Source organism: Cricetulus griseus, chromosome X (assembly GCF_003668045.3).
Source record: "Cricetulus griseus strain 17A/GY chromosome X, alternate assembly CriGri-PICRH-1.0, whole genome shotgun sequence".
Taxonomy (NCBI): domain Eukaryota; kingdom Metazoa; phylum Chordata; class Mammalia; order Rodentia; family Cricetidae; genus Cricetulus; species Cricetulus griseus.
Window position 1 is genome coordinate 73,689,826 of NC_048604.1, and position 13,840 is coordinate 73,703,665.

General features: G+C 36.8%; 1 protein-coding gene across 1 annotated transcript in view; it reads right to left on the minus strand.

The window, feature by feature from the left end:
• Nucleotides 1–13,840, minus strand: part of Heph (hephaestin) — a 73,624-nt gene that overhangs the window by 4,609 nt on the left and 55,175 nt on the right. Inside the window, exons 15-19 of the mRNA XM_035450257.1 lie at nucleotides 9,715–9,821; nucleotides 8,584–8,809; nucleotides 6,034–6,173; nucleotides 5,135–5,297; nucleotides 497–541 (exon numbers count right to left, since the gene is read on the minus strand). Coding sequence (XP_035306148.1) covers nucleotides 497–541; nucleotides 5,135–5,297; nucleotides 6,034–6,173; nucleotides 8,584–8,809; nucleotides 9,715–9,821 — 681 coding nt within the window. The remainder of the gene's footprint in view (nucleotides 1–496; nucleotides 542–5,134; nucleotides 5,298–6,033; nucleotides 6,174–8,583; nucleotides 8,810–9,714; nucleotides 9,822–13,840) is intronic.

Here is a 13,840-nt window from a genome sequence, read left to right on the forward strand (position 1 = left end):
CAATTCCTTGTTATTCTATAGATAAAAGAGAAAAAGAATAAAAGTAGTTGTTAAAGGATGTCTGGTATTTTTCTAGTCTCATATTGTCCATGTAGGAATCCTTGTTTTTGCTGCAAATCTTTCATATCTAACCTAGTAGGATTTGGAATTTTATTCTCCCTCATAAATAGTTTTTGAGCTAAGAATAGAGCTTTATATGTGGCTGTTTCCCCAAATTCCAAAAGTTATGGGAAAGGTGAATAAACATGTTGAGGGTAACTAAATCCTAGTCAATTAAACATGTTGAGGGTAACTAAATCCTAGTCAATGGTTTCTGATATTTTACAAAACTCTTAAGGCATTATATTATGGTGCCCAAATTTAGTCATGCTAGAAGTATCACATATTACATACATACATACAAACACACACACACACACACACACACACACACACACACACACACACACACACATTCCACATTAACTTGTTAGTGTATATACATCATCCTACATACCTTTTCCAATCTCTTTGGTGATGGTAGTCATAGTACTTAAATGTTCTGTAGAAAAAGAAAAGAGGTTGATCCTATTATTCTTTGTATCAATCTGTGGGATTTCTATGGGAAATTTACAATATTTGAAGCAATTTCTTTATGGAATTTACTACTTTATTAAGGTCTCTTTGATTGGATTTGAGAACTTCTCTAAGAGAACAAGGACATCCATGCCTAGTACTTTAAACTAGTCAAAAACCCATGATAGGACAGAACATAGGTCTTGTATGGTGGGGGGTATGGAATACTGTTGTTTGGCAAATTAACATAGAATCAAGTCACCTCCTAAATAGTTACATCTATCCTTTTAGACATATGATACTCTCTCAGCTTTAATGAAAGAAGACTGTTTCCTGTGAATAATGATGAAAGCAGAGGCCTATTGCTGCACAGGTGCTCAGCCCTAAACAACACATTTATACTATCCACTGTAAACTTTGAGGAACACTGTGGAAGAAGTGTCACAAAGAATGTAAGAGCTGGAAGATACGGAGAAGCACTGCAAAATATCATCTCCTAAGCAAGACAAAGCCCCTGTAATCACAAACACAAAGCAGGTATGGATGCCTGTAGTGGATTTACACAAGAATGGCACTGTCAACAGTCAAGCACAGATGGAGGAGGGGCTCAGAGCACTCCTCCCCTCATGGCTGGACATTGCTAGAGATCAATTCAGGGAAAGTGATGACCATTGCCCTTAGTTAAGTACCCACTCATGATCTCACTAGGCTCCAACAAATAGTTCCAATCCAATGGTCATGCAGATGGCTGTGATTAAACTGAATGTCACAAAGCCAACCAAAATGTCATGAAATAGAAAGGGACTGGTTGAGGGAAAGGGGTCGTTAAAGGGAGAGAGAGTAAGCAGAATATATTAACAGACATGCATGAAATTGTCAGATAAGAAATGTCATCAGTAAAAATGAATATTAAAATGTTAATTTGATTTTGAGTGTTCATAGGAAACAAGGGCAAGTGCATAGACCTACAAAGCCAAAATATAGCTTACTCTTATGCCTTTATTTCTGTGTTTCTTGTCACTTTCTCTATCTCCATTGAATATTATACTATTTCTTTTCCACCATTTCCCACTATCCCCTCAGAAAGCCCATGCTCTCTGTCAAATGTATTTCTGTACACATGCAATGCTGTCTCAAAATAATTCTTCCTTTCTTTCTTCAGTGAAGCTGAACTATTTTCTGAGGTATGTGCTATTCAAATATTGATTCTCCCATTCTAGTAAAGATTGATTTATTTTGAAGATCACATTGACTATGTAGAAAAATTAAACATTTCTTGTTACTGTGATCTAGTATTTCTCTTTATCCATGGAAGTCGTTGATTGTTAGTGTAGTCTTTCTCAATTCCCCTTCCAGGAATAGACTGTTTCATTCAAGTTACATGTATGTTCACTCCAGGTTTACCACTCATGATCAATTATGGTCATATTGGATTGCTCCTCCAGGTCTTCAGCACCTCAGAAATCCCAAACCTAACAAAAAATCTCTCATTTTAATGCTTATTTTTTGTTAGCAAAAATCCTGTTATTCTCCCATCATTAAACATTTTATTCCTAAACCACAGGACTTCTGACCTACCAATTCATCCATGTCTTCTTTTCCACTAAGAACCACATTAGATTCCATGGTCTATAGCTTCAAACACTGACATACAGAATCACAGTAACTGTTCTTGCCTTGTATTTTACCCAATATGCTGAATGTCACCAGAAAAATATCATCCGCATGTAAAGACTTGATTCTCTGTGTCTAATTTTAACTAAGCCCTCAATGCTATAAGGCAACAGTGACTTTATTCTCCACCCCAAAGTATCTATCCTAACATTTCTCTCAATTTCCTCAAGTAGTTCCCCCTCAGCATATGATGCTATAAGCTACACCCCAGAAGAATCAAGAGAACAAAAGGCAAAAAGTTTGCTTGTCATGACCTTCCTTTAAACCTACACACTCATCCTCTTTTATTCTGTCTTCTCTCTGATCACAACAGAAGGATTATCTTCCTCCAGCATTGTATTAATCTTTCATCTTAGATGTGGTTCATATACCTCATAGCTTCATCAGGAACTTTATCCAAGAAATATTTTTTTTAGAAATTGGAGACAACCTAGAGGTCTCTCAACAGAATAATGGGTAAAGAAAATATAGTACATTCACAGAATGGAGTATTACTCATCTTTTTAAAAAATGACATCATGAAATTTGAAAGCAAATGAATGGAACTAGAAAAAAATCATCCTGAGTAAGGTAACCGAGACACAGCATGACGAACATGGCAAAATCCATTTATATGTGGATATTAGCTGTTAAGTCAATAGCTAAGTTACAATCCACAGACCCACATAGGGTAGGCATAAAAAGATAGATCTTATAAGGAAAGGAAAGTAGAACAGATAATTATCAATTGACAGAGATAGGGGGCTGGAACAGCAGGATCAAGTGGAGATGGGGTTGTAGGAGGGAATACAGGGGGAAACATAAAAGTAGTGACATTTAAGGGGTAGTATAAAAGCCTAATACAGTAGAAACTTCCTAAGTACATATATGAAGGTGATCTAAATGAAATATCTAAATGACAAGGGAGTAAGAGTCCCAACTGTAAATCTCTTGTCACCAATCAAAGTTTCCTGTACCAGGATTGGGGTATATCTATCTAATTGAGTTGTCGGCCAAAGTGGCCCAAACAACTCAGACTGTTGCTAAGCCAATAGGATGCTCTCTACAAACTGAGAGCAAGCCCCCAATGCTGAAGACAAAAACTACACAACTCATTGAACATGGAGAAATTAAGCTGGTGCCTACATAGAGCCTTTACCTTTAAGTTCTAGCTTCTTTTAGTACAAAAATGTACTCTGCATTCTCTCAAAAGAAAAATGTAAACACCAACCAGCCATAAACCCTTTGATCTACAATAGTGTCCTGTCTGCAAGGTGTGCTAGCACAATGGTGGCACAAAACTTGTGGGAGTAACCAACCAAAAACTGAGTTGACATAAGGCACACACCATGAGATAGAACCCATACCCAATGCTACCTGGGTGACAAAGAACCAAAGACAAGATAGCCCAGTGACCTAGGGAAAAACTAAATAATACTTGTCTAAAAGAGCAAAACAAAACAAAACAAAAAACATAGTGATTAAATAAATTCTAATAATATTCTGCTATATTCATCGATCAATGCCTACTCAGTCATTGTCAGAGAAATTTCTGCCTACAGCATGTGAACAAATATAGAGAACTACAGACAGACATTGTGCAAAGTGTGAGAGACTTTGGACCACTCAGCCCTAAGTGGAAAATCTCCATCAAATCCCTTCCTGCTCAGAGCTCAGGGAACCCCAAGGAAGAAGAAGCAGAAAGAGTATAAGCGCCAGAGGGGAAGGAGGACACCAAGACAACAAGACCATCTAAATCAATATGAGCAAAGCTTATATGAACTCCCAAAGACTAAGGCAACATGTACAGGTACTGCATGGGTCTGTAACATGTCCTCTAGTTTATTTATGGCTATTATGGCTTCTAGTTTAGTGATTTCATAGGATTCTTGATGGTATTAATGAGTCAGTTTCTAGTTCTTGTGCCTTCTCTTGAGTTCATTTCCTTCTGTTGCTTTTTCTTGCATGATTTTGTTGTGACAGTTTGTTTTATCTTATTAAATTTTATTTTGTTGTATCTTTTAAAAATGAATGAAGGAATGAATTATGAACCCAGCCACTAGGTTAAAGGTTAATAACTTAACACTCATGTCTGCTGGGAGAGGGAAAATCAATTTTCTCCAATGGAGTGGCACTGGGTATATCAATCAGTCCAGGGTAGGCCTCATGTTCAGGAGAAGCTGACCACCATGCAATGTACTTCACAGTGTGTGTGTGTGTGTGTGTGTGTGTGTGTGTGTGTGTGTGTGTGTGTGTGTGTGTGTGTGTGTGTGTGTATCAGAGAGAGAGAGAGAGAGAGAGAGAGAGAGAGAGAGGTGTTCTATATATGCTCACATGTGTTTGTTCAGGTATGTGTGCTTATGCCCCTTCAAAGGCTAGAGGAGGGCACTGGATGTCTTTCTCCACTGCTTTCCCCCTTTGTTTCAGTGACAGTCTTTCACTGAACCCAGAACTTGTGTTTGGCTTAGGTGACTATACTTTGGTCTTTAAAGTGGCTGCAAACTTAGGTTCACATGCTCATTTGTAAACATTGTTGCCCACTCTGTCATCTTCCCAGCCCTATGTATTTGTCTTTGACAATGAACACATCAAAGAAAGATTCACTAGCAATTTCCTTGAAACAGTACTTTTATTGGACTTTAAATGATGAATTTGTAAATTAATTTTTTGTCAAAGGGGAGTAAATCTACACTAGCAAAGAGCCCTCCCAGTTGCAGTCTAGGCAAACTCACCCATGTGAGCTTACTACATTTGCAAGGGAGGATGATAAATGCAGCTTGGGGAAATGTCTAAACAAGGGTCCTGATCTGTGATAAAACCTGGATCTTATGGGACAGTAAGGGAAGTTCAAGTGGTTCCTTACTATCACTTCGTTTCTACAGACTAAATATTAGAAAATAACATACTTGGGAGGTTTGAGTCTTACCTTCATGAGTCAAGACAGTAAAGATGGTCTCCATGCCAGCATGAACATGGTCAGTCACGTGGCAGTGCATCAGCCATGTCCCAGGGTTGCTGGCTACCATTTCTACAACCTCAAATGTCCCTGGGAAGAGATCCACAACATCTGCCCGGTAACTGTGCCCATTCTGCAAGAAAGTTGATGGGGAGAAAAACTGAAAATTATATGAACGGATTTATAGCTTATAGGAACTAAAAGTCTATGATGTCCATTTTAGATTCTTAATAGTCTAAAATAGATATAGCAATGAGAAACCTCAAAGGTCCATTTTATTTATCTCTCCTAGAATTCAATCATGCAAACTAAAACAACACAGCTCTTTTCTCCTCCTACTTTTTCATAAAGCGCCACAGATGAACGGTGATATCAGTTCTTGTAAAGGGTTCAAACCTAGTTTCTCTGAAATTTTCTATAAGCTAAAATCTGGAGAGTCTGGATTAAGTTCTGACCTCTAAGAAGGATCTACATGTTTTCTTTAGAAGTAAATGAATTCAGCTACGTTTCTCATTCTTGGCAAAACCCTGATCAAAATAGGTCTAGATCTCTAAGTCTACAATGTTGCTTCTAATTCCGTGCTATTCTCCTATAATTAAAACATTTTCAGAATACATATTGTTCTATGCAGCTCCTGAATTTAAATTCTTGCAATGATATATTAAAGACTTTCAAGGATGTTGAGTATATTTGAAATTCCTTGCTCTTCAAATCATTGCTCATTGAGTCTAAAGTCTTTGGCTCAGATACAGTGACACAGGTTCCTTCTGTCAACTTGCCTTTTCAATGAGACAAACACTTACTTATCAGGAAAAAAAGCTAAAGCATAGAAGTGACTACCTGTGGAGATCAATCATATTTTAGCTCACCTGATAGAGAAAACTCTCTGCATGGAAGTGCACAGTGTGAATGTCAGTATCTTGGCCCATGGCTAGCATGTACCAGGCTACCCGTTCTCCTTGGTATACAGTAAGACCCCTGAGATTAGCGTAGAGTTTCCCATTGATGGCTGTAAAAGAAGAAAATGCCTCATATATTTTCTTTTGTTTATGTCTTATCACTGCCCTGTGTCTATTTCCCATCATTTCTGATGATAGCAATAGGCTACTATTTTGCTACATCTCTCTCTTCAATGTATCTTCCACAATAATAATATCAGAGTTATCTCTAAGCAATTATTCTCACCATGTAATTCTGAAGTTAAAAAAAGTTAAGGGCTCCTCCCTTTCCCAAAGAAAAACTGCATGACTCTGTAGCTCAGCTAATAGGCTCATTTAAAATATATCTCCACACGAACCTTCCCAGATTCACCTCCAACTGCCAATAGCATTGATTCCAATGAGTGGGATGTTTTTTTCTTTCACCATCATCCACCCGGTCTGTATGTTATGTGATTCTTTACGTTTCTGAGTTTCCCTCTCATAAATACTGCTTCCTTATTTTTTCTCTTTAAAATTTCGCCTCCTTAAGAAATCTTTTCTGATTTCCTAAGCTCCTCTATGTAACCTCAATTTCTCATATCACCTTCCCTCTTTGAACTCCTCCAATACTCCTCAGCATGATTCATTAGAGCTCTCCAAAATCTGTCTTCTAAGTTTATTTATCTTTTAAGGTGTGAAAGCCAATGTTGCCAACTTGTCTTAGGTTACTAATAAGCAGGGAATAAATTTATATACTACAGTGCTATAGCTTTCTTGCACATTTGCAGAACCACAAGCAGATAACTCAGACTACAATGTACATTGTTTTAATTAACACATTCTCTTCCAAAGTCACATCTTATGCTACAACGACACTGAACTGTTCATTGTTACATTAACTCATATTGGTAGGATTTTACCCAAAATAATTTCCTCCCATATCTCATTTTCTCACAGATGAGAGGTAATTTCTACTCTCCTCTTCAAGAGGAAAAATAATGGAAGGAACAGGTACAGTATTTCTCTATGTCTACCAACATCAAATTGTGGATTTGGTAAAAAAGAACCAAAGTTGCTCAGCTCATCCACTTCTAGATATTTTATCTCTTTGATCATAGAAAAAAAGGTGCAAATTGGTTCACTAATTGGTTCTGGTAAGATCCTGCCTCTCCTAATACAGAGAAATTTTCTTGTCCATTGATGTCAATGACAATTTAGAAAACCTATCCATTGCAAGGAAAGTATCAGCAATCATATTTACTTATAAAATGACATCCAGTTTTCCAATTAGCATTCTCAGTAATAAGGCTCATATTTTATCTTAACCATTTATTTTTCTCAGTTTGTTCAGAAATGTAGAAGAGGAGTTAAAATACTATTTACTTGTCCTCATGGACTGCAACATTATTTTTCTTGGTATTTATAACACTAGTGCTCAGAATATGCTTAAAAATGCCTGCTATCTAGCTAGCTAGGTAGAGTGATATCTGAAGTTTGGAAAAATGGGCACCTGAGTAGATGAAAGCTGGTATTAGCCAAATCCTGAATTGGGAGGACCTAACCATGCCCTCATTTCCTCTTTGTTCTAGCCCATTTTATTTCCTTGATTTGACAGAAACTAAAAAAGTTCACTTTGTAAAGTTGTGAATCATCTGTTCTAGTGTGAATCACTCATCTTTCCATCAAGGGGAAATAGATAAAATCTGTAGGACAATGGGATACTACTTTTGAGTTCCATTAGAGTCATTATCAAAGCTGCACCTCACTCTCAGATCAAAGAAATCTTGGGTAAGAAGTGGTAGGGAGAGATCACTTCATACATTCCACTGCACTTAAGCCCTCCCTCTTATTCGTGACTTTCTCTTTTTTTGTGAAAAGCTACCAGACATATAGAGCAAAGGAAGGCTTTGATGATACAATTCTCCCACCCCAGATCCATTCAAGAATCAAAAAGTTTTTTATTGTATGGGACATAATCTCAGTGTGCTATTCTCTGTGGCTATCTTCTCCAACTACTCCATGTAAATTTAAATTTTGCTTTAAACATAGTAAAAAAAATGATAAGTTGTCCTTCATTTGTCTATATTGACAGAACAGATCCAGAATTAAAAATGGTGATTAAATATCATGCTTTTGAGAAGAAAACAAACTTAGAATTTTGAAACAGAGGGGCACTTACCAGGTGGCTAATTATGTATATAGAGGGCCATAAATGTCCATGTTCCCTTATCTAGCTTGTTAAAATTTGCTTGTGCCATCATAATAACTTTAAAGAGTTAGGTTCCTTCTTTTTGGGCTCCTCACCTAATCTGGGATATGTATCTGTTCTGCAAATATGTGTGGAATAATAAGAAAGTTTTTTTCTAAGTCATTCCCATTCCACTGTCCAATTTTCTCATCTTTTCCAGAATTATGTACCAATAGAGATGAACCTAGAAGATCATGGCATGAAAGTAGTGTGGACTACTATTAAATATGAGTAGCTTCTTTTCTACAGACCATGCATTTTATTGCTCTCCAAGAAGGTCTCATCCTGCAGGTTAACATGGTTTGTCTCTTGGGGCCCATAAATTGCAACATTCTCCTCCAGATACCAAGATTGGTTCTCATCAAAGATCAAAAACAACAAGGCAAATTCCCGGTCCATATCATTCCGACCTCCATGGGGTCCCAAGATGCCCTTTCGACAGATGACTAAGGGTCCCACCAGACCACTATACATATCCTGATGAAGGGGAGAAAAACATGAGGTTATTCCTGGATGGCAGTACTCTATAGAGAGTTGAGTTACAAATCAGCATACTAAGCCCCTTAGAATGTATGCTACTCTGATATCGAAATTCATTCTAACAACCATTTAATACATAGTTGAGAGATGATGTATAATTATGTATAATTTATGCTTTAGCTACATTGAACTATTCATCTATCAACCTAATACCTTTTTCCTTACAATGTACTCCTTATCTATGGCATATTCTCATTTAGATTTCAAAGTCCAGATTACAGGTAGACTCCCTTTCTGACAGCTTCTCTAATTCCCTTTTGCTCTATTGGACCATGCCCTTTGAAAGTGGGGCAGATACATTTGTATCATCCACAACACTAAGAAAAATACCCATAATAGAGTAGACACAATATGTTGCTGATGACTTTTCATGATTAACTGGCTAGATAGACAAAATTCATTTTCCAGATTAGGAAACAGAGGCAGTATGACTTAATGATAGTTATTCCAAAGTCACTCTAGTGCCAAATTTGTGACTAGGTCCCTAATTTCCTGACAACTATCTGCATTTTTAAAAAGTATTCAAACATACTGCTTTATAGGATCTAAAAAAGATGAGGAAAAAAAGAAAATCCTCATGACAAGTATCTTGTGTCACACACTACCTCCATTCTTCTTCCTGACAATTAAAATAAGGGAAGCATCTGTGGAAATTTCCTCAAACCCCAGGTATTACACAGCTGTTTTTTTGTTGGTTGGTTAGTTGGTTGGTTGGTTGGTCGGTTGCTTGGTTTATGAGTGTTTGTTTGTCTGTTTGTTTTAGCTCCACCCTTTGCCATAGTTTTGAGTGATAGTTTGACAATTTCTAGGATCCTCCTTTAAATACTCAATTTTTTCTTTACCTTGATGGGATCCACTGCAGAATAATAAATCCAGGAAACACAAGCAGAGTCACTGGGTCCAGGACCAGCTCTTTCTGGGATGTTCCACTGGTAAGTAAGTACTTCACCTAAGAAGGGTAGTAAGGGATGTCTCATTGGAGCAATTACAACATTTCTCTCAATTTCTAAAGGCTACAGTAGTTGAGTCTCAGCACCCTTAGGATCCCTTTCCATCATTCTCATACCAGGCACCATTTTATTTTTGTCACATTTTTCTCCCTTCTTGGAAATTACCCAGTATTGCACTTCTAGCCTCTCCATACACAAAAGCTCAGTCCTAATCCTGTGGCAATATAGTCCTGCTGCTATTTTCACTAGCTATGATATTGTATAATTTGGGTTCTGTGTTCATCTTGATTTCCTGCTGCTGCCCCCTTAATGAAACTGTTTCCATAAACTCTGTCCTCATCTCCCTCCTTTCTTTCAATACTCTATGGAAGATTTCAGTCTCATATTATGATCTATGTCTTGAAAAATCTTAACTACTTCAAGATAGACCTACTTTGTTACTAAGCTCTCACAACAAAAAGTAATGAAATATTAGGTATCATTTTAATATTGTCCTATTAGCAGATAAAAATAGAAATTTTCTATTGGGAGTTATATTTCAATAGCACAGCATCTTAGTATATATGAAGCCCTAGCTTCCGTCTTCAGGACCAAACACAACCTAAAATTGCTATCAATTTAATTCTCTCTTTTGAAAAAATAAGACTTTTTCTTCAAATTGTGCCCCTAATGTTTAGAAATAACATTCCTTATTTTCTAGTTACTTAGACTCAAAACTTGAGTTTTCTTTGCCACTTTGACATTCATCTATTCAACATCCAATGAAATACCAAGTCTTATGAGTCTATCTCTATGATATATCTTAGTTTTTTAAGATTTATTTTATTTCAAATTCATGTATATTGGGAATATGTCCACATAGTGGTGATGGCTATTTAGACAAGAAAGCACCATGATATCCTTTGGAGCTGGAGCCAGTGATGGTTGCAAGCTGCCTGGTATGCCTTTTGGGAACTGAATTCATGTCCTCTGGAAGAGCAATATTTTCTATTAACAATTGACTCATATCTCTACTCCAAATACTTTCAAGATTCACAAGTAGTTGCCATTAGAGATTATAACAACTGCTAAAAAAGAGGAATGTGCTGGAAGCTCCAAGAATGTAAATTTGATGAGTCAGCACCTATTATAGGGTGAGGTTTTCAATTATTTTTTGAATTATCCAAGTTCCTTTAAGTATCCCCTGAACCATTACTGCTGCTTTAAGTATCCCCAATAAATTCACCAGTTCATGAAGGTAGATTTGGATAGATTGCTTCACTCAACCAATTCTCACTGCTCTATCTGTGGAGAATAGGCTTCTGTTCCTATTTCTATAGGAAAAGTGATCTAACTTCTAAGAAGTCCCTCAGCTTCTAACCTTACCTTTTTCAAACAACTTCCAATTATTCTCATATTGACCTTCTATAGCAACTTTTTAAGATATGGGTTACAAGCCCTGCAATTCACTCATACCAAACTATCCCAGTTTGATCATTTTATACTTATATACATACCTAGGATTATCATATAGGTCATAAATATATTTAACTAAAATAACAGCAAACCAATAAAATATTGCACTCACAAATAATATAATTTCACATGGTTTTCTAACTACTACCATGATGTATTTTAGAACAATTCGTTACTAGAATCAACAAATCCTTATAATCTTGTCACCCTCTAATCTACCCACCACTCCAATGCAACCACAAATTTGTTTTCTATATCATTCTGAACATTTCACACAAATTGAATCATTTTATTGCCTTTCTCTTATTAATTTCATTTTTATAATATTGTAATGGTCTACACATGCTGCCACATAAACAGTTGCTTTTTATTGCCAAAGTACATGACATTTTATTCATCTACTCATCAATTAATAGATATTTGGTTATTTCTGCTTTGAGTGTAATATGAATGACACTGACATTAAGGACTACAGTTGTAGTTGAGTGGTAAAGTACTTTCCTAGCATGTGTGAAACCCTTGGTTTAATTCACAACACCATAAAATTGCCACTATTAATTATCATACAGGGTTTTGTATGAAGTTATGCTTTCATTCATCTTGGATATATAACTTGGGATGGACTTATTGAACTATACAGGGATGCCAATTTTTAACAATTGGAAGAATTGGCAAACTGATTTGTAAAGCCATGGAATCATCAAACATCACTATGTAGATCCTACTTCCTCAATATTCTCATAAAAACTAGTTATCTTTTTTCTTAATTTGCTTTAATGAAGGAGATAGGCTATTCTAATGAAATTCTGATATGTTGTTCTCTCAGTCTAATGGAGTTAAGAATTTTCTCTGGCATTTACTGTTATTTTAAATACTTTTTGAGAGAAATATTTATTTAAATAATTTGCTCATTTATTTTACAAAATAAAATAAACAATTTAACAAAAAGAAAAACAAGCTACCCAATTAAAATAAGCAAACCTTTGAACACACAATTCAATAAATATGATATGAAAATATAAATAAGAATATAAAAGACCTGGTGAAACCCACAGAAACAGCTGACCTGAACAAAGGGGAGCACATGGACCCCAGATTGCTGTCTAGGAAGCCAGTATGGACTGATCCAGACCCCTGAACCTGGATGTCAATGAGGAAGCCTCAGAATTCTATGGGACCCCTGATAGTGGATTAGTATTTTTCCCTGGTATAAGAAAGGACTTTCAGAGCCCATCCCACATGAAGGGATGCTGTCTCTACCTGGACACATGGGGGAGGGCCCAGGCCCAGCCCAGGATGATGTGGTGGACTTTGTGGAAACCCCATGGAGGGCTCTACCCTCCCTGGCGAGCAGAGGGGGTTGGGGGTCTGGTGGGGGTTGCGGAGAGGGTAGGGAGAGGGAGAAGTGATTGACATGTGAAGCAAGCTTTTTCCTAATTTGAACTAATAAAAAAAAGAATATAAAACATCATTAGCTATCCTGGGACTTTTGTTTCTCCATATTAAGTTGACAATTGTTCTTTCAAGGTCAGTGAAGAATTGTGTTGGGATTTTGATGGGGATTGCATTGAATCTGTAGATTGCTTTTGGCAAGATTGCCATTTTTACTATGTTGATCCTGCCTATCCAAGAGCATGGGAGATCTTTCCATTTTCTGGTACCCTCTTTAATTTCTTTAAAGGCTCAAAATTCTTATGGTACAGGACTTTCGCTTTTTTGGTTAGTGTTACCCCAAGGTATTTTATGTTGTTTGTGGCAATTATAAAGGGTAATGTTTTTCTGATTTCTTTCTCCACCAATATGTCATCCGTATATAGTAGGGCTACAGATTTTTTTGAGTTAATCTTGTATCCTGCCACTCTTCTGGAGGCATCGTCATCCCTGACTTCAAACTCTATTACAGAGCTATAGTCCTGAAAGCAGCTTGGTATTGGCACAAAAACAGACAGGTAGACCAATGGCATAGAGTTGAAAACCCTGATATTAACCCACACACCTACGAACACCTGATTTTTGATAAACAATCCAAATATATATGCTGGAACAAAGAGAATATCTTCAACAAATGGTGCTGGCATAACTGGATGCAAACATGTAGATGACTACAGATAGACCCAAGCCTTTCGCCCTGCACAAAACTTAAGTCAAAATGGATAAAAGACCTCAACATAAACCCAGCCATACTGTACCTATTAGAAGATAAAGTGGGAAATACCCTTGAATTAATTGGTACAGGAGACTGCTTCCTGAACATAACACCAGTAGCACAGACACTGAGATCAATAATTAATAAATGGGACCTCCTGAAACTGAGAAGCTTCTGTAAGGCAAAGGACACAGTCAGCAAGACAAAAATGGCAGCTCACAGACTGGGAAAAGATATTCACCAACCCCACACCTCACAGAGGGATGATCTCCAAAATATACAAAGAACTCAAGAAGCTAGTCTCCAAAACACCAAATAATCCAATTAAAAAGTGGGGTACAGAACTAAATAGACAATTCTCAATAGAGGAATCTAAAATGGCTGAAAGACACATAAGAAAGTGATCAACATCCTTAG